Source organism: Dermacentor andersoni, chromosome 6 (genome assembly GCF_023375885.2).
Source record: "Dermacentor andersoni chromosome 6, qqDerAnde1_hic_scaffold, whole genome shotgun sequence".
NCBI classification, from domain to species: Eukaryota; Metazoa; Arthropoda; class Arachnida; order Ixodida; family Ixodidae; genus Dermacentor; species Dermacentor andersoni.
Genome location: NC_092819.1, coordinates 130,667,953 through 130,694,542, shown reverse-complemented (window position 1 = coordinate 130,694,542; position 26,590 = coordinate 130,667,953). Strand labels below are relative to the sequence as shown.

Below are 26,590 nucleotides of genomic sequence, written 5' to 3'. Positions count from 1 at the left end.
ATACGTACTCCTGAGCAGCAGGCAGCTTTCGATCAGCAATGCCGCTAGCAGAACCGCAAACGAGCTCGTCTACTCCGTGCCGATGCTGCAGCCGGGTACAAGATAAGGCTGGTGCAGCCGAGCGCAAGCAGCCATCGTCTACCGAGGATCAGGCAGCCTACGAAGTCGTCATTTCATGAATCGTCGCGATTAACCTAGTTATGAAAACCGGGGTCGCATGCCTCAGCTTCGCTGGTCAACCATATGTACACGGAGAGCATGGTCAGTGATATTTGATTTTCTTTCCTATTTTTTTTTTCTTTTGTTACGGCATTAACGCGGCGACGGCGAGTTTGCCCACTTCATTTAACTCGACCAATCATTCGTTACTATTATTGTTATTATACAACTATTATTATTCTTTTATGAGATGTATAAATCAGTCATTTTTATATTCAGCAGCCCCACAGCAGGCTTCTCTGGAGACGTGCCCATTACGCGATAAAGTAAGCTTTCAAGGCAACCTGACTGTAACGGTTTTTCTGTGTGATTTACACTACTGCAACGATGAAACGTGTTAACTTCACAAACTACGCATTTTTGTACAAATAGGAGGCATTAAACTTTTCGCATGACAAAGAGATCTGGCTGGGGTACTCGCAAAACAATGCTTACGCATTCAAATGTACGTTTTGTATGCATGGCTCGTTTCGATCGATACACTAATGCGCAGTTCTTGATAAGCACAATATAGGCTTTCGCCACACATTACCTTTCCTGCAACTTGCTTCGAGCAATTAAAAAAAACTACTATTATTCCTTTTTTTTGTTTGTTTGCTCCAATGTCGTAGAACATTCGCAAATGCTTTAATTCCAGCAGTAGTTTCACTGATATGCATACCCTCGTGCTTTTTCCGCGATGTCTAACCAAAAAGTTTTCATCGCGAAGTCCTCGCATTTTGCCGGATTCACGAGCTTTGCTGCGAAATGAGTCAAAAGTAAAGATGTTTTCGAGAGAGAGCCGTTACGCATTGACGCTGAGTTATTTTTACCTCTCAAACGAGACTGAAAGATGTCAGTGAACTTTGTTAAGGTGTAATATAAGGCTCCAACTAACTTATTGGCTGACCGTCGGCGTTCGTCGCGCAGATGACAAGAAAGCAAAGAAGAAGCGTAGAGAGAGAGTGCGGTCAAGAAAGAACCTTCTCACAACCGCCCATGACTTAGCAGCAGACGTAGAAACATGAAAATAAGAGAAAGAAAAAAAGCTTGAAATAAAAGAGCTTCCTGTGTACAGTGCATTTCCCATTAATTATCTGCCAATCAGTTATGCGAGTGCATAGAACAAAATATGGAAAATGGCTCTTCTTTCTCAGGCTACGAAAGCTACGAAGGCTACGAAAGCTGTTCTGCAGCGGCGTTCTAGCTCACACACAGGCAGAAATCGATATAGCTTCAAAACTGTCCTTATTTTCACTTTCTGGCTCATTTCTCCCGCTCCCATCCGGACTCACCAAAACATACCGGCTTCTGAAAGACTAGCAGCTCGCCACCAACAGCGTTTTCTTGCATTACATTAGTGGCGTTGCGTGAATAAATTACACTCTACCATGAATCCAGCCTTCAGCTTCGGTGACCCATTAATGCCATCAAAACATATTACACTACGCTTCGCGGTGGACGCCTCAAACGAATTAGTATTGTTTGCTACGTGATTTCATGGGCAACCCGTATTATCCGGCGATACTTGGAATGGCGTAATTATTACTCGTTTCTTTGTGCACTAAGTAAGCAAAAAGCTTCAAGAATGGCGGCATGCATTCGCTAATGAAGCTGTCAGTGAGCAGTAGCCAGCACCGAAGCTGATGATTTACGTCGGCTTACGCTTGCAAATTACGGCGCAAGTTCTTTCAATGTGTAAGTGCTTTTAGAGCCAAGCTAGTAAATATAGTAAAGCATTGTGTCAGGCCAGTTGTTGCACACCAGTGTGAAGTAGAAAGCACTGCAGTAAAACGTGAATGAAAAGAAGGTACTGAAATGTCAGAATGTCGTTTCAGTGCATTCCTTTCGTCCCGTTTTATCGGGCAGTATTTACTTGAGGGTACTTAAACAGCGCGCGCTCAAATTTAGTTTTTGCAACTTTTACCTTTTAAGGAACATGTTTTATAACAGATGCACGTTTATACGGTGTTTAGCGATTACTTTCTCACTTTGTCGTTCTTTCACATACCGTGAACAACATTAGAACATAAATTCACTGGTATTGGTATTGGTAGAATTGCTGTATCTCAAAAATTCGCACATCAATCTGACCAATAAACGTTTCGGAAGCTTGACACGCGATCACAGTTCCGAATAAAAGTTTAATGTAGTACCACCAGACAATTGTCAATATTCCTAAAACATGGTGAAGCGGCTCAGATCAAGTGACGCACTCCTCTCGCTACGAGCAAAAATCCCCCAAAATTCGACGATAGTAATTTTTTCATCCTTCAGTGAAGGAAGCTGCAAAATCTTCCCATCATGGGAAAGGCAAATTCCACGCGAATCCCATCCGCAAGGCCTGCTATGGTGCAGCGGTCGCACTTGTGGCGATCAAAAATACGATACAAAATTTTTATGCACCCGTACTGCATAGGTGGTATCAAAGAAAATCGGCGTTACCACCGACTCAACTAAAAGGACAGCGCTTGGCTCTTATATGCTTCTCTATTGAAGCAGATGAAACACGTGCCCAATTGCAGCTCTGAATCATGGAAGAAAGCATTCTTGGCAAAACTGTTTAAAACCCAGCGAGGGTAATGCCAAGAAAAAAAAAACTAAGAAAAGATTGCTTTCCTAATCACAATGCATGCACATACAGCAAGACATTTGTTCACGCTCAAGACTTAAGTTAAAGGCATAAAGTGGAACCAGATAAATACGTTTATATAGTTAATGCTCCCAAAAGGTAGCCAGAATCAACTTTACAGGAACCTTGAATACGCTTACCTCACTTGAAGCAAGTTAGCGGGGGAAAGATAACTGAAAATCAACATTGCCTTTTAATTTATACTCGTTTGTTTGTTTGTTTTAAGCTACTATAACTCTGCTTTAAACAATACGTAGACTTCCTTAAACTTTAAAACACTGGCTCAAAGAAAATCTGCTTATTTCAACATAGATTGCACTTATGTAATATTCTGTCCCAACATAAGGAGAACAGCCAACCTATCAGTCACTTCTCAGCATAAAGGTTAAAGTCGGCTCTAAAATTATTTCACCAATTCGAAAGGAACTCAAAAATGACCCTCGAGATTTATTGATCCACTTTAAGTTTACACAGGCTGATAATAACAGTCGCTTCTAACATTCGCTCCCGGAAGCAATAAATGTTAGCAAGCACATGATGAGTGCTTGCTTAAGCCATAACTTCTGTCGACCAGCTGCTATCGACACCTTGTTGAGGGTTTTAGGCATAAAAGCCTTATGCCCTAGGTGCAACACATAAAATTCCGGGACGCTCTGTCATTCCTTCTTTAATTCAGGAAGAAGTCAAAGTAATTCAAGGACACGTGCATTCTAAAACCATAAAACATCATTATGCAAGAGAACACCGATATAGTAATAAAAATAAAGGTGATTCAATCGCTATAGTAGATCCAACACTCGTCTAGATCACACAAATCAGCGTTAAAATTTCGCAGAACTTTGCCTGCATATTGAACAGAGGCATCTAGTAGGAGCTCTTCATCTTAACAAGATCAGATCTACGTGCGTCATACTTGTAGATATTGAACAACATGACGTCACTACGCCAGGTAACAACAAATAATAAGACACATGGTTCCTCTGCAACACATGTCATTTTGTTCTTCAAGCCATACCACGATTATTATGCCAATAACATGTTCACATGGCAGAGGCACCAGGACAACTTGCTTTCGCAACCTAGAAAACCTTCTTGGAGTAGATGCAAGAAAAAGAAAGAAGCTCAGTGCTCATTGCTTCTTATCAGGCACAACAATCCTGAACTCGTACCTAAAACTTCACTTGAGCAAAAAATAACAAAACAATGAATAACTCACGATTGTTTTTCTTAATGGATCAGCATACGAAAATAAAACACGTGTTGCTTATTTATCAACAAATTAAATTTTCCCCAATTTTTCTGTACAGTGAGACCATACAGTAGGCAATCAACACAACCTAAATGCCACAATGGTGTCCGGTATCTATAGCACATTGAACAAAACTGTGAGTGCACTGAAGGGCCATTAAGCCTGTTCAGTATATTTCTTATCACACATGCGGTAGCGAGCATACGTGCGCGGTTACAGAGCATGTGAGTGCAGTTTTGAACACGTTATTCGGCAGGGCCACACGGGCAGGTTCCATGAGATCCACACTGACACCGAGATGTTCCCAAGCCTTCAAATGTTAAAAATACGTTCGTTCGCGCAAACCAACCCACGGCGTCAACTAGAGGGAAAGGCGCGTGGCGTTGGTGATTCATTGAGCAACGTTGGTCGTCGGTGTTGGCGTAGCGGGCGGTGGCGCTGGGCAGCCGCATGATCAGGAGACAGCACCGTTGGTCTTGGGACTCGGCTCGTGTTGGTGCGTACCGTATGCATGCACGCTTACGGCGTGCGACACGGAGATAAGAGGCGCCGTGCCCTGCTCTGTGCCGGATGACCCGTACTGGGTCACGTGGCAACCGCCTCCGGCTACTCCTACTCCTGAAGGTGTGTAGGCCAGCGCTTCCTCCGAGTCCCTCTCCTGGTGTCCGAGACCCAGAGGAGTCGGCTTGGCCGAGTACAGCGCCACGCCAGCGATTACCAGGCTAAAGGACACCATGTACAGCCAGTGGAACTGCGACGGCAAATTTACAGTCACGTTGAAGTAATGCAAGTCGAGAAATTTGAATAAAACAACGGCCGGCAACTAACGCGAAACAAACTTCTGTTAACAATGCTCTCACGTTCTAAGCGACGTTTTTTTTTTTCTTTTTGTAAACTGGCTCCCTCCCAGACGCTGCGACTTCGCGTCTCCGCAGTTCTCCACAAGAGCTAGGCCGGTAAATCTAACGATCGATTTCGCTCGGTTATACGCTTTTCTTATCATCTACCGCTTCAGACTTGCCGATCGTGATGATAACGTAGTTGGAGCGTTGCCCGGGAAACTGACGGTACGCGGGAAGGAAAAAAGCAGAATAGAATCGCTAGATTATTCCGGCCCTAAGCTACCTTTGGTGAGTTCAGGCTTCTAGAAACTGTTCCCTCGCACTGGACTATCGCCTGTAAGTGTACTAAAACGAAGGAGCGCAGACAAGACATCAATAGCGAATCACGACAGCCACATCCAGTTGGAATGAGATCTGGTTAAGCGCACCCGGACCGACACACACACACACACACACACACACACACACACACACACACACACACACACACACACACACACACACACACACACACGCACACGCACACGCGCACGCACACGCACACGCACACACACACACACACACGAATTCTGCTTTCTAAATGCCCTTTGACTTTTTAGCCACAATGCATGAATTATGACAAACTATAAGGGGTTGTGCCACAATGACCACTGTTATTCAAAAAAATTAAGCTTCCCATAATTCTCCGCGTTTGCAAACGCACCCTCCGGTACAACCTTCTCGCTCTGGAACGAGACGTACCGCGCTACCACCACGGGGAATGTAACTCATGTAGTCGAGGTAATGTGGGTGTCAGACGTCGTAATTACCACCGAATTATCGCGCAACACTCACGCTTGACAATTTGTTCATTGTTTCGTGCATCACTTAGCTGCCGAGTTGCATGGCAAACAGAATTTTAGGAGTGAGCAACATTCGAGTTAGTGCAAGGAAGTGAACCGTGTAAAAAAAGAATGAAAAGAAAACTCGTCATAGAAACACAGTGCAAACGGCAATACCTTGTAATGGAAGACGAATACGCCAATGGCGAGGGCGTAAAAATCGGCTGAAAGGATGGAGAGGTTCGCGGCAGTGGCGCTCGACAGCCGAATCACCACCGGCATCAGCAGGTACAGCAGGAACAGGCACCCAGAGAAGCCCAGTAGCATAGACACTGCGCGGATAAGGTCGGACAACGTTGCACGGTTTATGTGTCTCGCGGCTCCATACGAGTGACGACATTAAGCGGGACTTTTTAGCGGTGGCCACCCCAAAACGCACGGATATCCGTGCCTGTATGCAGTTAACAGGTCAACTACTGAATGACTGGTAGGAACAAAGGATAATTTGTCGACACAATATTTTCAATCGCATTAAAACGAGGCAAGCGAATGAATAACTGCATGAGGTCGCGTGTTAGATTCCCTACCGCGGCGGCCGCGTACCGACGAAGGTGAAATGCGAAGGAGCTAATTAATGCACCGTTCCTTTGGCACACTTTGGAGAACGGCAGGTAGTCACAATAAATCCGAAGTCATTCACTGCTGCGTCTCTCATAGGCTACTGTACATTGTCCTATAAGTTAATTTATCTACTACTACCCTAACGAACTTGCTTCTTGCAACCAGCGGCAAGTCATTGCCTTTCTGCACTTCCCGAAATGAGATTTAAGCAACTCTTGGCGAGCTTCCTTTTAGATAACTTGTTGCCTCACATGTTGTTCATAAAAAGGCGCGAACATGTGGCTGAATACATTTTCCCTCTTTAACGTAAAATAGTTCAAAATGCAATTGATAGATTTATTAAGAGGAAGCTTCAGCTCGGGCCGAACTCTGATGCGGCCTATTCAAATACATGTAAAACGCAAAAACGTGTTTTTTTACATAACGCCTACACCAATTTTAATGAAGTTTGTTGCATTTGAGAGAGAAAGCCATATTCTAGCGACTTTTGGGAGCGGAATTTCGAGTTACGGCCTGAGTTCTTTAAAAAAGATTTTTCAAAATTCGGAAGTTTGAAAAAAAGATAGAAGCACGAAATTTACAAATTAATAATTCTGCATCAAGAAAGGGTATCGCGATTCTGTAAATGATATTCATTAGATTATTGAAAACGGACAAATTCAATATGTCATCTTATATCTCACGTGAATGTGTAAAGAAGTGTACAAAGGTTCTGCAAAAGCTGTATTTCCATATTACTAAATGTTTTGAAATTCATGTGTAACACATGAATTTTGTCTCCTTTAGATGTACTATTAGATGCATTTCACACAATTGTGATAACTTTTTCTTTTCGTTGCTGAGTTACGGAGTTTTAAATTCGATTAGTTTAGTTTTCTAAAAATTTTAGCTCTTTGCAATTTTTTAATAAAAACAACCTAACTTAAATATTTTAAACCCACCGTCACTAGATTTCAAATTTTTCTTTTAAATACAGCCTCACCAAATTTGGTGCACTGGTTGCCGAGAGAAACGAATTCGCCTTTCACATGTATTTAGATAGGAGCACCAGAGCTAAAACTTCCTCTTAAACAATTTATCGACATATTTCTGGTATAAGTACTATCCCGAGTCCACAGAATGCGCTTTAACCTACACAGGCAACTTTTGGCACATAATGATGTTTCATTTCCTTCCATTACTCCTACGGCAAATCAGGCGTTGCCGAGAGAAGTTACCTTTGAATGGCGCTTATCAAGTTTGGTTATACAACTGTGCTTGTAATTTCATTTCTCTGCTCACGCCTGTTAACCAGCAAGAAAGCTGGTCTGCAGAGGTTGCCTGATGACCAGCTGTAAACTAAGGTACGTATTGAGTTCCCACGGCCAGGTATATTGACTCAAGCGGGAATGTGGCCGGCCAGCATTTAAACTATTTTCGAGCACGTCGCAAGCTGAGAGCAAAACGCGACCAGTGTCAAAGGGGTACCGTTGTCAGAGGAATGCAATGCAGTAACCTCGAGTAACATGTAACCTCGCCCTTGAGCTTCTCTGAACAATGGAGAACTTACAAGTCTAACGTGCCAGAAAGTAAAATTACCGTTCTAACTGCGCGAAGGCAAGGCCACAGAGTTTCCTACAATAATTACTACAGGCAACTCTGGCACCGCAATCATTCAGCCACCATGGGAATGACGGGAAGTACATGCATTTGCCTGATTTCATGCTTGTGGATTCAAACGTTCGTATGGTTTTGTTTATTACGCCTTATATGCCTTTATTGTCGTAAATTTCAGAGCAAGCAAGCCATACCTTTAGGAGTCCAGAAGGCACTGCGAACACGCGCAATCGCTACTAATTCTAACGGTTCAGCTTGTCGAGGTGGCAAAATCGAAACGCGCTAAGCATCCCAAGGCACTGGCGATCCCGCGATAGATTCGTAAGGGCGTTTTATGCCGCTTGTCAATGCGTGCGTCCATGGCTCAATGGTTTCAATGTCTGGCTTCTATACTAGAGGTTCTGTATTTGAGTTTTGCCGTCAGGCAATGTTAATAATGTTTCTTTAATTATTTATTACACATTACATTGTCGAAAATGACGAGTTTACGAAGTCACGACGCGGTTCGAAGTCAAACGGACGAAGTTTAGGCAAATCCATGTACTTCCCATGGCATAATTCCCATGCCGAGTCAACCGTCCCCATTGAAGCTCCCATAGATACTCGCGCCAGAGTTCGCTAAAGTAATTACTGTATGAAACTCTATGGGCACGGCCACACTTTCCGAAAACGGCGCGCGAAATTCCCATCGCGGCAAAACGCGCCCGCACTGGCATGGTCACACATGCGGACGTCTTTGCCGCCACGGCAAAGCACGCGACAGATACGCTCCCAGCTGGAACCATTATAGCAGTTATCAACAACGTCGAGAAAGGCTGGTAGTTCGTCGCGGAATTTGCTCACGCGAATGAACCATCCGCTCCCCGGTGGTCTCCCTATTAGGCTGCGACAGGCATGCCACAAAACTAGCTCCCAGACAAACTTGCTTCGCGGCACTAAAGATGCTGCCACTGGCCAGCATTCGCGTGCGCTTTCTGACACGTGTGGCAAGCCACGCACGTTTATACTCTGACGCGGCCGTGTCGTGACAGGCACGTGATAATAGACCACGGCGTGTCATAGCCCCCTGTTATTCAGAGAAAATGTCACATTTAGCCCGATCGAGTCACAGTGATATCCCGTCTACAATGCACTTACCTTCTTGCCAATCATCCCATCGAATTTCGCCCACTTGTTCCTTTTCCAGTAAGGCTCTGTGGAGGCAGAGAAAGAAGCAAAAAAGACGTTCCATCATCGAAGCAAAACTGGCCACGCGCGCTTAAACTCGGCAGAGTTTCATAATATGCAATGACGCCATTTTCCCGCTGAATCTCAACCGAGAAGACGGCTTAGTCACGAACAATTCCCTATTAGCGCAGACTAACGAAAACAAATTATAACAAGCGGACGCCTAACACAACGTACCTTCTGATCTCGGACATTTGAGGCCGAACCATCGGTATAGATGTGTATTCGGTCCCCGTATGTCTCATTGATTATTAGCAGCGTCATCTGTTTCAGAGCTATTTTTGGGGTGATTGGCTTCTTCTTTACACCCGGAATACTTAAGCGCATCTGAGGCTGTTGGAGACACCACAAGGGCAATGAAGGCCTTGCTGCTGGTATGTATCATAACGGAAGATAATCGGTATGTGTAATTATACCTTCAGAAAGCGTGGCACGAGGTCTCTGCGATGGCAAGAACGCCAACAGATGATCGGGGATGCGAGAAAGATTAATTTTGAACAAAGGTACGAACTCATTTATTGTCTTGGTGGGTGGTCATTGTGGCGAAAGGTACGCACGCACATTTATTGTCTTGATTGGTGGTCATTATTTGACTCGCAACTGCGAACACATTCTTTGATAATGTTGTATTGATGCACGTGCGCCGCTGGGTGGTTGGTTGGTTGGGCCGGATCGGTGCGGCATCGCAAGCGCTATATCTGCAACACGAAACAACTAAACCACTCGCTTTTCACCCACATTGAAATCACCGACAGCGATCACAGGGGTAGTGTCATCGCAACTAACCCACGCAAAGTGAGTAGCCCTGAACCCAACGGCGCTATGATCCATTGCATTTTTTGCTTGCTTAGGGGGGTATGAGCCATTGATCATGACAGTTTCTACATGCTGTTCTGTATGCTGTATGCGTGATTAGAACAAATGTAAGCACTGTTCGCCTCACTTGGCTGAGTGCTTCACTTGGCTGAGTGCTGAGTGCTGAGCAAAAATGTAATGGCTCACAGCCCCGTAAGGCAGATTACGGGGCTGTGAGCCATTACATTTTTGCTTGCTTACGAGGGTATGCTCCATTCATGATGATAGTTTTTGTTCACGGAGAACAAAAATGCACGGAACCCTAGCCATATAGAGCTTCGGTGTGAAAAATGCTGGCTGTCTCGTAATCGAGAGTAGATGTAAGTATGAAATGGCTACCGGCAAAGAGATTGGTTGGAGATGATACAAGCCACAATCTTAAAGTGGGTGTAGTGCATGTTCGCAACGGCACACTCCTACGGCACACTGGTCCATATAAAGGCAATAGTTTCCTGTCAGAGACAGAACCTCATTGCACGTCTCGTCTCAGTCAACCAGTCATCCGCGGTGCGCCGGACGCTACCGGCTTGGATGATGCGGGACGCTACCGGCGCGCCGGACCAAATTTCTAGGTGGCTTTGGCCGGACACACCGCGGACCTCACGGACCGCTGGCGTTTGAAAAGAGCCAAGGAAACTCTGTCTCAGATGACAATGAAGTGCCCTGTATCTGCCTTTTGAACACCGCTGTCGGAAATGATAAACAGAACTTCAGCCTACTAGAAGCTACACCTTGAGTGATATTGTGAACAAACATTTGCAAGAACTCGGAAGCAATAGTTTTTGTAACTTGTTTGGGAAGTAACTAGAGTATGTAATACTATCTTGACTGGCTGTCCGGATAATCTCGTTTCATTCTCGCAATTTGCCCGGATGTTCTCGTTTGAGAGCCCAGATAACGGTGCCGGCTTTTGGCTCAAAGCCGCTTGAAGGTAGCCGGCAGCGGGCGCTAAAATCGTTTCATGATTAAACCTGTGGGTGCCATATGTGCGCCCTAATTCATAATTAACGATGAGCGCAGCAGCTGCGACATAGCGAAGCATGAGCCACACAAACAAGGCACGGCCTTTGTGCTCGCAGGTGTCTTTCTACCAGTGTCTGGTAAGAATACATCCGTATAGAAGCCTAAGCACTTACCCTGTATTGAGCGCGGTCAAACAGGACGCACACAAATCTGTGTCAGAAAAATCAAACGGCTGTAGCTCGCTCCAATAACAGGTCCTCTGAATCAGTTCCGATGTAGAAGATATACATCGGGGGCTGCCAACTTACCACTGATTCACACACGCCCGTATTTCTACTGACTTAACCACTACGCCGGCTCTGCGGCCATGGCATATTTCATTGCTGAACAAGAAGCCGCCTGTTCAACTCCCGGCCGCGGTGTTCACATTCTGATGGGGGAGGATAGCAAAACTACTCGCGTTCTTAGATTCGTGTGCAGGTTAAAGAACCCCGGTTGATCAAGAATGCACCCGCAGCACTACACTACTGTGGCTCTCGTAGCCCCAGTGTTGCTGTGGGGGCATTAAACCCACTGCATCAATCAATACATCGCCAAGAAGCTTCCTGGCTTCTTCACAAGGGCATAGGGCTGTGTTGGTTCTGGCATGAATGCAACTCCGTTTGTCTGCTGCTACGCTCTTTTACCGACAACGGAGACGCCCGGCATCGCTTCGTAGCGTGCCGCCATTAAGTCACGGTCGCGCTTCTCGACTCGTGACCGGCCGGTAACCGCTGCCCTCGCGACGTCCCAATCGGCGGCGGACCGCTCGCTAATGACCGTGTGTAGTCGCATTGACGGTTCGGAAGCGGACGTGAAGGCCAGCTCACGTTCGGCAGGCCGAGCACGCTCGGGCAGGCAGCCGCGCTAACGACAGTCCCACCGCGCTGGCAGCGAGAGAGGCGACACGCAACCGCGGTAATGACCACAGGGCTTTCCTAATTAGCATCCAACGGTTCAGCCGCCGCCCCGGTCGGAACGCTGCCGCCCGACCCTTCCCGTTTCTCTAAAAGAGGAAGCCGAAAATCCCAAATGAGGAAAGAGGGGCCGCATTTGTTCGAAACGCGGCGCACGTAACCGGACGTTGAACCTCCTCTTGCTCTCTGCCTCTTTCGATCCGCAATGACGGCCTCGTTCCTAGCGTCGATGTCCCTCCTTATCTCCCGTGCGAACAGTGCGTTGACTGGACTTTGATAAAACATCGCGTAGGTCTCATTTGCTCATATTACGTTTTGAGTTTTCTTGAACGGTTTAAGTTGCGCAGTTCAGGTTACACGTACATAGGGAAACTGACAAATAAAGACGGAATGAACACTGATATTCCGCTCACAAACCTTCTGCTATCGTAGTGCGAAGCTGCCAAGACTCCCATATAAAAATAAAGACGGCGGAGGCTGCTCGGGTTGCAGCTCCACCGTATGGTCAGCCGGTTTCGTTAGTTACTCGCTTCTGGCTATGGAACATATTCCTACCGCTGTAATGTGAGGAACGCTAATATGTGTGTGCTAAGTAGATTGGCGAAGCAAGTATGCAAATATCGCAAAGTGGGGCACAAACAGACACGCAGATTAGACTGCTTCGATCAAATGCGCCCTCGACATTGTGGCTTTCTATTATGCTAATGTACTTGGTACTGGACGACCGGAAATGAGCCAGTCAAAACTCAAAGTCGAATGAGGCACTCACACGAATACGTACAGTTCAAAGATATAGCAGTACTCAACGTCCACTTATGGAATGTGCGAAACGAATTCTCTCGGCTTAAATTTTTTTTCAAGTCTTAGCCTACGATCATTATCCGCTGCTCGTCACTCACGAAAGTGATGGTAACAGTGATTCTGTAAAAAGAAGTGTAAGGGACACCGTAAAAAGTAACTCTCACTGTAAATGCAAAGAAAACTCCATCAGCTTCTTTCTGGGCCTTACCCTCTCAAGAAGTTCTCTCTGACGAACTTACATGCCCTCAGTGACAACTGTTGTCAACCACTGCGGCATCAAAGCCGTTTTTCATTTGTAGCAGTAGTACTTGACTTTGGCTGGTTGCATGGTTTTTCAGGAATTGTCGAAGCACAAGGAAAACACATGCAGTGCAAAATTAACGCTTCACTGTTCGACGAGTGTCTTTCTCTCAGTTCTATTGCGCTTTCAATTTTGTTTCCTGTACGCTTCGTACACGGTAAGAGCGACGTGGGAAATCATCTACTCATGTTCTTCCATCGGACCACCCCACCCAGGCGCAGAGCTCGAAAAGTAGTGCCGCTAAATGTACAGATATGAAAACACATTCGTTGCTTGAAAGAGGGAAACGGATTGTCCTCCACACGATAGAAGCAGGACGCTGCCAAGGAAACTCGCTCCTGGTTTCTCGGAAATAAAAATTTTGCAATGGAAGGAAACCGGCAGCCCACTCACAGCTGTATGCCGTTTATGACGCTCCCGAAGAGCCCCAGCGCGCCCAGAAACTCGACGGTGCCGCACAGCTTGACGGACGCCTCCTGCGCCACGTTGGAAATGCCGTAGAGTGCGGCACCTCCGAGGCAGAGCATGTCGCCGAGCAGCCGATTGGGCGTCGCGGACACGTGACCCGCCGAGTGGGACGCCTCGTGCGCGTCCGCCCACACCAGGCAGCCGACGCCCAGGAGCGCCACGCTGACGCCCAGCACGTGCACCGGATGGTAGCGCACCTTCAGGGCGAGCCACGACAGCGCCAGCACCACCGGAATCGTGAAGCAGTCCAGCAGCTGGGGTTTTTGACGGCCATGCGGGGAAGACACGCCAGTTCAATTTCCGGGCTTACCGAACCCACGATATATGGCGGACGTCAACAACACAGAACATTTGGCACTTGGTTTATAACATTTTAGAGAAGCAGTGTAGCACATTGACGTTTACCGTCACAGCACACAAATCTGTAGGTGAAGCCCGCAACCCTCGGGCAAATTTACGGTGAACCATATTAGGCCTGCTGTGTGTTGGGCATGTTGGTACTCTAACTTGGAACACATTTTCAGCGCCAGTGGACAAGTGTAGAAGGAAGACGACAACATAAACAATGCGCTAGCTCCAACTATTTTATTCCCAGCAAGAAAAAGAACATCTTTATATACCGTGCACAATAGCGCCACACCTGATAAATACGCGAAATTGAGCTTCACAAAAAGGCCGTTTCTTTATCGAGGAGTTCCACAGACAGAGTGCTTACGCAGCTTTGATCATTCTGATTGATAGCGTGTGCCTCAATAATTCCGCGTACATCTTTATCACTGTGCCTGTCCAGAACCACACAATCAACCAAGCTAATCACCAACTTTGTGTTGTGAACATCTTCCTTCTGTCCTCGTCCACTAGCGCTAGAGAAATGTGTTCTGAATCCTTAAAGCCCATGCATATAGCACGCACTTTATATCGGTATGGTTCGAATAAATTCTTAGGTTTAGCTGCCCACAAGGAAAGCTGCTTTGGTGATCTATAGATCTGATTCCCCAAATTAACCCTTGAGTTCAACTGCCAGTCCCTTTGCCAGCAGCGTAGAGCCGCGAATAATGTCTGGTTGATCTCCTTGCCGTCCCTATTTTTGCTTTCCCACTCTGCTTCTCTCTGCTAGACAGTAAAACAACTATTGTCACACCTATTGCCACACGCTGTTTGTATACTGGTGAAACCGAACCACGAAGCTAGCTAAATTTCTATGCTATTTCCTATCCTAATGATGTGATTCACCGTTGTTTTGTATTGGCGTTGCTCCTTAGAGGGTGGCATCGCCTTTTCAGGAACAACAATATACGCGTATGTTGACCTGTCACATTTTTATCAATTTCTGTTGATCCCATCTGGCACCCATCTGTAATACCACCTGGAATGCTGCTACACGCAGTCTTGCTGATGCTTGCACCTAAGATCACATTTTTGGTGATCGAATCGTGGGTTGCTATAAGAACCTGAGTAGACGCTAGCGCCACATACACCCACAAGGGAAGTTTTCTATTACTGCACCAGACCTATCATGACCACATTCATATATATATATACCGATGGTTCGTCCTCACCTACCAGCTCCAACTGCCGCATTCGTCGTTCCAGCCAAGAACGTTACAGTTAAATTCAGATTGTCGCACACGACTACATCTACATCGGCAGAACTTGCAGTTCTCCATGCCGCTATGATGTACATCACCGAAGAGCCAATAGAGAAATAGGTCGTATTTTGTGACTCTAAGGCAACCCTTCACAGCATCAAGTCTGCATTACGTCACAGAACTTACGAGCAGATGATATCTGACATCAGGGAAGTGCACCATTATGCTCTGGAAAGAGGACACCACATTATATTACAATGGATTCCTGCTCACTGTGGCATCGTCGGCAACAACCTAGCTGATAAGGCTGCCCGGTGTACCCACGAAGATCTACCAAGACGCGTCCAACACCTTTGGCGAGGTCGGACGCTGCCAGAGAACTTCGCTTACTTGCACGCAAGAAGTCACAAGATCTCTGGATTTCAAGTGCCTTCAATTGCAGATTACGTAAACTGGACCCACGCTACGGCTACAACTGCAATCTAGCCTTTCCCGCGGCGAAACAACCGTGTTGTGTCGCTTGTAGCTGGGAGTTGGCGTCCACGAACGCATACTCCTACCGTATGGGAATGGCCGCGAGCCCGATGTGCGACTCCTGTGGGTGCGAGGAGACCATCGAGCACCTATTGTGTAACTGCCCTCGCTACGATGTCCAACGCCTCTCTCTGCGGGCACCTTTACGCAGACTGGACTCCAGACCGTTCACCGAGTCAACGATACTCGGACCGTGGCCACACCCGTCACTGGGTCGAAAAGCGATTCGTGCACTAGTGCAGTACTTGAAGTGCACCGGCTTAAGAGACCGTTTATAGTGTCCTTGTGTATGGTGTCCCTCCCACACGCACTCAGTGCTTACTCTCTCCCTTTCTTCCTCTTTCTATTCCCCTTTCCCCCACCGCCAGTGTCGGGTAGCAAAGCGGATGCTGTTCTGGTTGACCTCCCTGCCTTTCCTCTCCTTGTTTTCTCTCTCTGTCTTGCAGCACAAGCCGCTGACCCTTCTCAATAGTGAAATAAAGGCACGCCTCCCGTTGATATTCGCGTTTTTTTTTCAGCTAGTTAATGTCGAGAAAACAAAAGCCCAAACGGAAATGTGTCCGGGCAGACGGCTGCCGCCGTCGCCCTTGAGATTGCTCGTGCGACAACGAATAAATGCTCCGATGGTTTGCTACGTGTGCCTTCCCCTCGGGGAGCGACGTACCTGTACGCTGGTGAGCGTGGTGTACTGGTAGGCCTTGACCAGGAGGAAGTTCGCCTCGACGTCCACCAAAGCAAGCAGGAAGTAGCGTCCACCGCGGGCTCTTAGCACGGGTATGAGGCCCGCGTCGCCGCCCCGGCACGCCAGCCACGTGGTGAACACAGCGCACAGCAGCACGTAGTTGACGAAACTCTGCGCTGCAGGCCAAAGAACCGAAGGTGTTGCAATAAGTTTATTCTACTGGCAATACGACACTCATAAACATAGTAGTTGTTTTCATGTACCGTTTATTCCAAGTTTCCTTTTAATACAGAGTGCCAAGTACTGTACGGTAAGTGCGGTAATACCGTACACACCAAATGCGTACGGTATTACCACATGTCACACGAAGTGTTTCGTGTGCCCTGTGCCATCCTTTCTTTGTCCGCATCTTCTAGCGCAACAACCATCTCGTAATAAATGAACTCATAAGGACGCCTGAAGCCACAAGCGCAAAGATCAGACAAATCCACGGACTAACAATCATTCTCACGGTGGCTGAATGATCGCAGCGCCAGAGTTCCCTCTAGTAATTATTGTAGGAAGCTATATCATGGACACAATAATGAAACGAGACAAATGTTATTCTACATCACTCCAGCCTTTCAAGTCGTGCTGCTCTCTCCGTAGACATACCCTCACCACTCTTGCTAAGATAAACATTAAACACAGACAACGTCCTCGTACCATCATAGCATAGACGTTTCAGGGTGAATTCGCAAGAGCTGCTGTTTGCAAATCGGCCTAGCTTAGGAACGGTGTAGGGAATATTGCATGACATTAAACTAATGATCGGTACTGTGCATAAACACCTCAGGAAACAACACGTTGCATAAAATGAAAACTTTACGCAGGGCATTTAGTAGCATGCAATTTTGCAATTTAAATGCCTGCTTCACAATTGCTTGTATTCCAACATGTGCGTTCGATCTGCATAATGTGTGTGTTCAGTGAGCGTGCAAATGAAAATCGATGGGAAGGGGATTTCTGTTATACAGCAAAACTTGGATTCTACAGCAGAGATGAACGACTCACGTTGTCACTCCCGGATCGTTTGTCCAGGCGCACCACCGTTCACTACACCAAGTGAAAATCTACCCGGGAGCTGAAAGAATTGCTAATTGGGGCAGCTATCTTCAATAGCCACGCTGTGCTTTCGTCTGTTGGCGTTAGTTTGCAAGTCAAGTGTTGCTTTCATTTCATCACAGTAACGCGAAAGGACAGGACTCAAGAGCCAGAAAATTCGAAGCTCGCCAGTAGCTGTCCATCGTGAAAACGCATAGAAGCCTGAGACTGCTATTATGGGAGGTTCATTGAAGCTCGGCTTGGCTTTCTCTCTAATCGCGCCTAGGAAACGCTCAAATGAACGGCCTTACTGCCCTTGACCCTTGATTTCTTCGGAAGCCTCCACCCTCTCTCCGCCCTTTTCCCATGGCTGGTTGATTGGCTGTGCGACCCCAACTGATGGACTCCTAGAGAGCAAGATTTTCATCATCATGCTTCAGGAAAGTCTTTTCGATTCACTAGAGTTCGTGTCAGGCGAACACTTTCAACCTCTTAAAGTGTTTCAACCCTGGGCGAATGACACACTGGAGTCCACTTGCGGCTGCGCTTATTGCAACACGGAGTACGTCTAAATGTACAAAGACCTTTGACCACGCTCTCACTTTGGCTAGACCACAATGTGCATCCGAAAACGTCGCGACGCAGCTCCACCACAAACTGATCTGAAAAACTGCACAGTTGAAAACGTGTCTGTCTTTGCTTCCTTAGCGACCAAAGTGCAAATATATTGGCCGGTGGATGGCAATTCTGAAAGACGTTAAGGAACTCCAAATGAATGAAAAATCTATGAAGGTTGTATAACACAATGCCGAATCTTCGCCGTAAAATGTGGAATCAGAACCTTGTAGTTCCTTTGATTTCCCTCTGCTCTTATCTTGTCAGGATACAATTTCCATGCTTTCAAGGTATCGGGAAAGAAAGCTGTTTCTTTGATTACCTTTTTTTTTTCATGACTTATTGAACAGCCCGTAAATTTCACGTGTCTTCTGTCTGGTCTTGTCGTACGTCGCGTGACGCGATGACAGCGCCAGCGCTGAGTTTTTCCGACCTTTTTATCGCAACAGCCAAACTCTGGCCCCCCAGGGCAAGATAGTGAATAAGCGTTGTTTGCATCATAACCAGCCCGCTCTTCTATTGTGCCCCAAGATTTAACGCTACCCAGCTGACAACACGGCAAAAACAAGCAAATAGATAAATAAAGAAGTATCAAAGATGAGGCAACTGAGTTTATCTTTCACTTTCAAGAATCTTTACTTTCAGGCCCCGACCTGAGAGGGTACTTGCACGATTTCACAGGGCACTATCGCGTCAGCTATGCTTCATAGCATTTTCTAACCTCGGGGCTCTTTTTCGCTGATCGCTTGCACATACTTAACCGGATCTTTTTCGCTGCAGGAACATTTTTTTTAATTACGTGATACGCTTTTCTGTGGCCTCGTTCGGGTGGCGCTATTTAGCAAAAACAAATTAAGAGTTTCTAGATGCCACTCAATCTAAGAATCTATGTTGATGCACAGCATTCGCATCCACAATGCACGCAAATAAATGTTCAATAAATGTTGATTGCATAGCTACCCAGTCATGTGGTATCTGCGCAAGACATGGCAGAATGGCAAGCACCGATGTATACGAGACCCGTTTATGTGGCAGCACTTGAATTACTACATGCTTGCTTCAATAAAACATCGTTTAATAATGTGTTGGTGTGCTAAGACTATGATTACGGCAAGGTTATATTGAAATACGCTGGTTGACGGTACTACCATGCTGGACCATGGCGCGTTGAGATGAGTGAATCTATAGAGAATGAAGTACGACACGTAGATCATCGAAACTGCGAAATACCTTTGTCAACTGATGATAAATGACACTCTGTGCGTGCGGTAGGACAGTGTACGAATTTGCGTCGTTGAGTGCTGGCGTTGCGTCCCTGAACGCGCGAAATATTTGTTTGATCGGTTCGATACGTCGATGTCCTCAAAGCAGAAAGAGGACGCGTTCTTTCTTGTTTTACTTGTGAGCCTCGTTGGCACTCCGCTTCACTTTGCGCAATGATGCGACGGCGTATCGCTTCAGCACTGCGATGTCTACGCAATTCAATCTCTTCGACTGTCCGCGCTCGCTTATGTACCAGTACAAGACATTTAAATGTCACATTTTGACGTTTCCCGTAGAGAAAACGAAGTGCTGTCCCCGCGGGCTTGCCGGACGTGTTGTCGCTGTCGTTGTCTTTGTTGTGAACTGAACCTCGAATAAAGACGCGGTGCACTGAGCTTCGCTCGCGTATATGATCTTTCATTTTCCGTCGCTTCCATTCTTCGGTGCGGACGGTGTGAATGGGATAACGAAATGGCGTACTTGACGTATGCGTACACTCGCCCTAGTCAACTGTATGCCAGGCAGAAAAGGAGCAAGCGAGCCGTGACATCGCTATATTTAACAGAACCTACAAATGCCTTAGTTAATTGTTTCGTGCTAAAGAAGGTGCAAACTGGATTCTAGCAAGCTGCGAGAGTCTGCGCAGACACGAAAAAATACGCGAGAAATTCATGACGTCACACTGGCGCAGAGGTGCGGAATTATGGGCACGAAAGCCGCGAACGAGAAGTTTTCTCCCGATTTTTATGGAGTAGTTATCGAATATTTCCGCAAAATAAATGAAAATTAGGTCCAGAAATACCAACTCACTGGCTTCAAAGGATAAAACATTGCCCTTCAGTGTTACTGTAGCAAACTGAGCGCCTAGAAACATTGTTGTGCTCACCCGTGGGGATTTGCAGGTTGTGCTGCGACTGCAGGATTTGGCTGGTGACTCCCGTGCCGCAGAGGAGGCCCGACAGAACTTGACCGAGCAGCAGCGCCTTCCACACCTCCCTGAAAAACGGAAGGGAAAAAATAGTGGCACGAGTTGTAGAGACGTGCGTTTCAGGGAACACGCATAAATGCGCTAAAAGAATGGCACAACTGTCAACAGGACGGCAAGTAAACGGGACGTGCGATCAGCCACCCGATGATGCGCTGACAAATTATTGGCTAATGAAAAAATGTAGGGCTCCAATACGCACTGTGAAGGTGACTGGCCAGCGAAGCTGTGGTATCACCTGATCCGACAAACCAATGTGACAAAGCCTTGAACGATTCAGCAATGCACTATATGAAATGACTGACAGCAACACAATTAAATTCACCGTACTTAACTAAAGAACTTGCTTGCGGCAGAAACCGTTTCGTCCTGCCAAGCCTGATCACGACGCCATTGTGCATACTGACGTTGCTGTTCCCGTCATCGCGCATCGTATTCACGCTGCTCTTCTGGAGTCCTAACTATGCGTGAACTTTCCATAGCGCAATCACAACATCAATGATATCACAGTTGCTAGGCGGGTTCTTTATATATATATACGCATATGAACGTGTAGTGACGTCCTTCCCTGCTTCGTATGCTACAGTTGCCACTTCACGGCAACTGCAGCCTATGCAACCGTACTCTTAACCGGAGAACGCATGCAGCGAATATTACTTCCTTCGCATTGTTCGAACGCGCCGTATCATCTACCGTGGAATCTCAATAATTGATTGTGCTTTTCTTTATGTGTCTTGCATGCGTAATTCCAATCGCTATAGGCACGTTTCTCTTCAATGCGTGCAATGGTTTATAGTCAACTGTTCGGTCGACGAAGACGAAGAAACCAAAGGATCCTAGTCACATACAGCTTCGTTGTAAAATGCGACAGAATTCATCCCATGACGACTATCGATAGTAATATAATTCGGGCAATGTAGTGACAGACCGTATTCCTGAAATGACATCCATTTAACACGTGTAGTAGTAATTTCGAAACTTACGCTCCTTCGTCTATATTCCCCATGCTCCGATATCATGCCGCTTCACTATGGCCCTCGCTTTCCAAGCTCACGCATGATTATGGCGATATGACGACGACTGTATGACGCCGACACAGTGACGATATAATTACGAGGAAGGAAGGATATCAATGGGACGAGAAAGACGGCATAACGACAACGCATGACGATAATGAGATTCATAAATTCATAAACTATGACTATGACGTAACGGCAACACTATGACGACGACGACGACGACGACATCATGACAATGAGGTGACGACGACTGAATGACGACCATGCCATGACCAAGACGCTATGACGACTACCGGATGAAGAAGCTATAATAAACACGATGGCCAGACCACGGCGGCATGGCGAGACAACGGTACGACAACGGATGCATGATAGCATCTGTCTAACGACGACTCAATGACGACCATGTCCTGATAACGGCGGCATAATCACAATTGAACGATGAATGTATGCTTACGATAGATTACGAACAAATATCGACGTCGACGGAACGACGAAGGCGATATGACGACGACGGCATGACGACAATAGGATGACGCTGCTGAAGTGATGACAACAATAAGATGGCCGCGTGACGACGACTGCGTGGCGACAATGGCGTGATGACGACGGCATGACAAGAGTCACATGACAAAGCTGGCATGACGACTTGGGCCACTCGGTCGGAGTGGAAGCCATGACCACGACAGCGCGAAGAGTCAGATCAGGATGCTGGAATGACGACGATCGGACGAGCACGACGCCATCACGACCGGGCGCACATACCTAGCGACCGAAGAAAGTAGACAACTTGAGACATTGGGTCGGCATAAGATGATAGGTAAGACACATACATACATACATACATACATACATACATACATACATACATACATACATACATACATACATACATACATACATACATACATACATACATACATACATACATACATACATACATACAAATAGGCTCCAAATGGCTGAATTAGACATATGATGTTAAGACAGCGAGGCTAATTCACGTACCACAATGCGTGCCTAGCCGGTACTTTTCTCCGCCGGAGCACAATGGGCATTGTAAGTCCAATCATTGACCTGCCGTATGACTTTCCACAATAATACATGACTTTCTGTTACATTTCCTGTTACTTTCCATGACATTACTCTCTGCTTCTTCTTTTTTTTTTTTTTTTGCGCACTTGCGCAGCGACTCAACAAGCGCATTTAGGGTCATTAGTGTAGTTTTGTGCATTTCAGTTTACTTATGGCAAGAAACAAGAGGAGACACCGACCGAGGTGAAAAAACTATTGTTTAAACTCGATGGCCTGGCCTGTGAACAGAAGCCTTGTCCACAACCCACTTACTTGCTTTCCCGATTACACGCTTTAGACAAAAAACCGCGAAAAAGAAATATCTTTAACAAAACAAGCCCATCAAACACCGCATTTGCGACTTAAAACCTCTTGATAAATCCTGTAAGCGTATATCTACTAAAGTCTGTTTATTACGCTTGGAACACAATACTGCAGCAGTTGAAAATCACAAATTATGCACTTAACTAGAGAACATATACCGACGGTTCATATGTGCCTTTTTAAATGAGAGGCCACATTGCGCTAGCTTTTCAAGTTCAAGCGCACCTGTCATTTCGGGTGATGTTTTCGACACTGTTACGAACGCAATGAATGGGCGCAAGTCTGCCCTGCACGTTTCTCGTATGGCCCTCTCGCCGTTTTACGTTCGCATAAATGAAATGAGTATTGTCATCAAGTTGCACCGCTTCATGAGACATAGCGCCATGCTTCCGGACTTTCGGAGGCTCCAAAACGGCGCGCATTCTAGCAAACCTCTAACGACGGTGCTGCAAATTGCTTAAAGCAAGCGACTCAACGTTTTGCCAAGCATGTCGTGCAAAGACAAATAAATGATTCATTTATTACGGTATTAAAAATGCAACAAATACGTCACCGACTTCTCCATAACTTTTGCTTTTTTGTGTGAACAAAACAAATTATGGTGTTCGCTGAATCCTTACAGCGGTTAAGCATTCGACTACCTCACACAAAGAACTTGTGTGCAGCAATAAAAAAGAAAAAGAAAGTTCTACATGCAATAAAGAAAAATTGCGCAACACACATAGTCTGAGATAATGCTGAGAGAAAAAGCCTTCTAGCAAGCACAGGCAGTCATTTCAAATAAGAAAAAGGACAAAAATAAATGTTTGCGTACTGGTTTGCAATACTACACATTTTTGTGTAGTATTGCGCGTGTATATTAGACACGAGACATCACCAAAGCCGCACACCGAAACGAGGCCGCTGTTTGTACGGCCGGCTGTTGGCGTTTTTCTGCATAGTGCAGCCGAGCCATAGTTGAGAAATAATAACATTATGATTTAAACACTGAAAAAACACTCAAAAAAGAATATGATCAATACATTGGAGAGGAGCCACGGCAGTGCGTACAGAATCGCAGCTTTCCTTTCTTACCGTTCTTCTTTCTGCATTTTTGCCTTCTTCTTCGCAATATTATTTACTTTATTTCGTCTTACTTTCCCATCTGCCTTCTTTCTTTCAGCTTAAGTGCACAAGGACATCGTTGGATGCGCGTCACGCATAGAAGAATTCGCAGCCTGGCTCGCAGAGATGAGCTGGACCAGTCCAGGACCAACTACTTCGAGGGTCGGCTTGAAGTACGTGCGCGGGCGTCGCAGCACGAATAACGGAAGCAAGGCTTAGAAAATCGACAAACATGAGAAGATGACGAAAAACGTTTACCTAGAAGAGGTGGCGGCACTTTGGCCTGCTGTCTGGAGGGGATTAGGGAACGGGGTGCATCGTTGGAGAGACTGCTTGTTAAAACATATACAACAGGCACAGTAGCACCGACTCCCTGGGGAAAACTTAGAGAAAGCCACAGGCCGCGTGACAACATGGATTGATTGATTGATTGATTGATTGATTGATTGATTGATTGATTGATTGATTGATTGATTGATTGATTGATTGATTGATTGATTGATTGATTGATTCATTCATTCATTCATTCTCAGCATACAACACCCCAAATCACCTTTAGGCTAAAGAAGACGCCGTATAGTACAGAGCTACGGATTAGTATTCGTCACCTGGGGTTCTTGAACGCGAACTTAAATTTAAGTAAGCAAATTGAAGTACCGAGGCTATAGTTGAGTGGCGGCTAATATTAATGTTTTCTCGCCACCCTCAGCTTCTTCTCTGAAACTCAAATAAAACTGAACTGAAGCATACAAGCGTTCTTGCGTTTCCCACCATTGAAAGGCAGCCACCGCGCCAACAAATCGAACCCACGACGTCGTGATCAGCAGGCGACGGCCCTCTGAACACACCAGCGGACTAACGTTAAACATTGGCGATCCAACATTCAGCGACGCGCGACACTGTTGCACCTGCCGTGACTGCGAAGGGTCGTGAAACATACGGCGAAGCACCTCATGTGAGACAGCAAGGCCTTCGTTATGACACGCTAAAGGCACCTTCGGCAGGAAGGGGCCACCAGTTCGCGATAATATAGAGCAGAGCCTGCGCATCCACACCTCGACGGCTATATATTGTGGTGTAAGGCCCGATTCCCGGAGTCGTCACCCGACTCATTCCGTCACCGTCACGGCACCGGCGCACGTTAGGAGAGAGCCTTTCCTCGACGGTTTATTCTCAAAGAAGGGATGCCGGAGGCTTGAAGAGCTGCGGCTAGCGTTGCCACAAGGCCATTTTTTTTTTCAAGAGAAGCCGGCGAGGAAACGCTTTCTCTTGACGGACGTCGATGTAATGACGGCCAAGGGACGAGGCACATGATGGCTTTGGGAAGGAGGCCCAAAAAAGGTACACTGGCAAAGGCGACAGCTGCCAAACGGTACTACAGTGCCAGTGAACAGCACGAGCTCTCTCGCGATCACGGCACCAGTCGCCCTCGTCTTCTCCGGAGTGCCACCGAAAACACGGGGGCACGACGACTTCACTGCCATAGATATATCAGCATCTGGGTCGTGACTAAATCCAGTGCGCCTTGGGCAACGAACGCACTGGCGGCACTGCCAATTGAACTACATAGGGCGCAGATCCACGAATAAATACACAAATACAAGCACGCACTGAGATTCAGAGGTTGAGCAATATCGTTTTCAAATGATTTAACAGAAGCTATGCATCTCTGGTATGCAGCTACAGTCTTTCTTATATAGTACGCTTCCGTTTACTCACGTGCCGTCTTTAACTACTAATGGTGTTAGTGAGACAGTCAAAATGCGTGCGCCGTTATGAGTGCGTGATCAAAGTCGCGTGGTCACATGGCGACGCCGGCGCCCAGCCACTGCAGAGACTCAGCCGGCTGATAACGCACCCATTGAGTTTGAGCAGCGGAAACTGGGCAAAAACATTGCCACTCTGCAGCGCCGACCCGTTGACACACGTACCTGAATCGCATCGCAAGAGGAGAAGTTAGAGCTTCGAAAAAACGTCCTTTTACCCACCCGTTATCAACAGCCAAGGCTAGAACTCGCTTTGCACACTGACACTCGAACCACGAGTGCAACGCATTCTTTACAGCGACGCTGTTTATGGCTAGGCTTCTGTGCATTTGCGTTCTGGGTCGACAAAAATGTGTATCGATCCTGGTGATAGTGCACAAAGGGTCCAAGTGCAATGGCACATGCCCCTGTGGACTCTGGGTTATGGGCTCCGGACATGTAACATGCCCTTAAACTACACAGGTCACATCTGCGACTCAAAGAGCTAACATCACCCTACAGCGCGTACATAGACAGAAACCAAAGGAACGACGAAGACAAGCGCTTGTCTTCGTCGTTCCTTTGATCCCTGTCTATGTACCCGCTGTAAGTGATGTTTGCAATGGAACACCAATTAGCCCGTACACAAACCCTGCCAAAGAGGCAGCAGGCAGAGGGGTAAGAACAGATACTTCGATCGGACCATAACCCAAAAGGCCGAACCGCGTCGGCCACGTCTACTTTCGCACCACCCTAACTTTGTCCGCGTTCCAAGCGCTTGTCTGTAGTTTCCTTCCGCTCTCCCGCGGTGGCGGGGCCGTCGAAACGTCACACGTCTCTAGTTTCCTCCGGCTCCTCGGGGCTTAGCAGTCTCGTCGTTCGCATGAATGTATATAAAAGATAAGAAATGCTAGTTGCCGTTCTCCACTTTGAATTTCACTTCTGTCGGAATGGGGAGGTCGCCTATAGCACGGACTCCCGAGGAGCAACGTGCCTACCAAGAGTGAGGTACCACAGGCGCTCGGCGTTTTGTGCACGACCTT

The 26,590-nt window shown here is 46.6% G+C and overlaps 1 protein-coding gene across 1 annotated transcript in view; it reads right to left on the bottom strand.

Annotated features, from left to right (window-relative positions):
- Positions 1–3,479: 3,479 nt before the first annotated feature.
- Positions 3,480–26,590, bottom strand: part of LOC126523543 (solute carrier family 35 member F2-like) — a 238,787-nt gene continuing 215,676 nt past the window's right edge. The window contains exons 3-8 of the mRNA XM_050172141.3: positions 20,183–20,292; positions 16,318–16,511; positions 13,456–13,784; positions 9,097–9,152; positions 5,920–6,074; positions 3,480–4,830 (exon numbers count right to left, since the gene is read on the bottom strand). Of these exons, the coding sequence (XP_050028098.2) occupies positions 4,534–4,830; positions 5,920–6,074; positions 9,097–9,152; positions 13,456–13,784; positions 16,318–16,511; positions 20,183–20,292 (1,141 nt within the window). The 3' untranslated portion in view covers positions 3,480–4,533. The remainder of the gene's footprint in view (positions 4,831–5,919; positions 6,075–9,096; positions 9,153–13,455; positions 13,785–16,317; positions 16,512–20,182; positions 20,293–26,590) is intronic.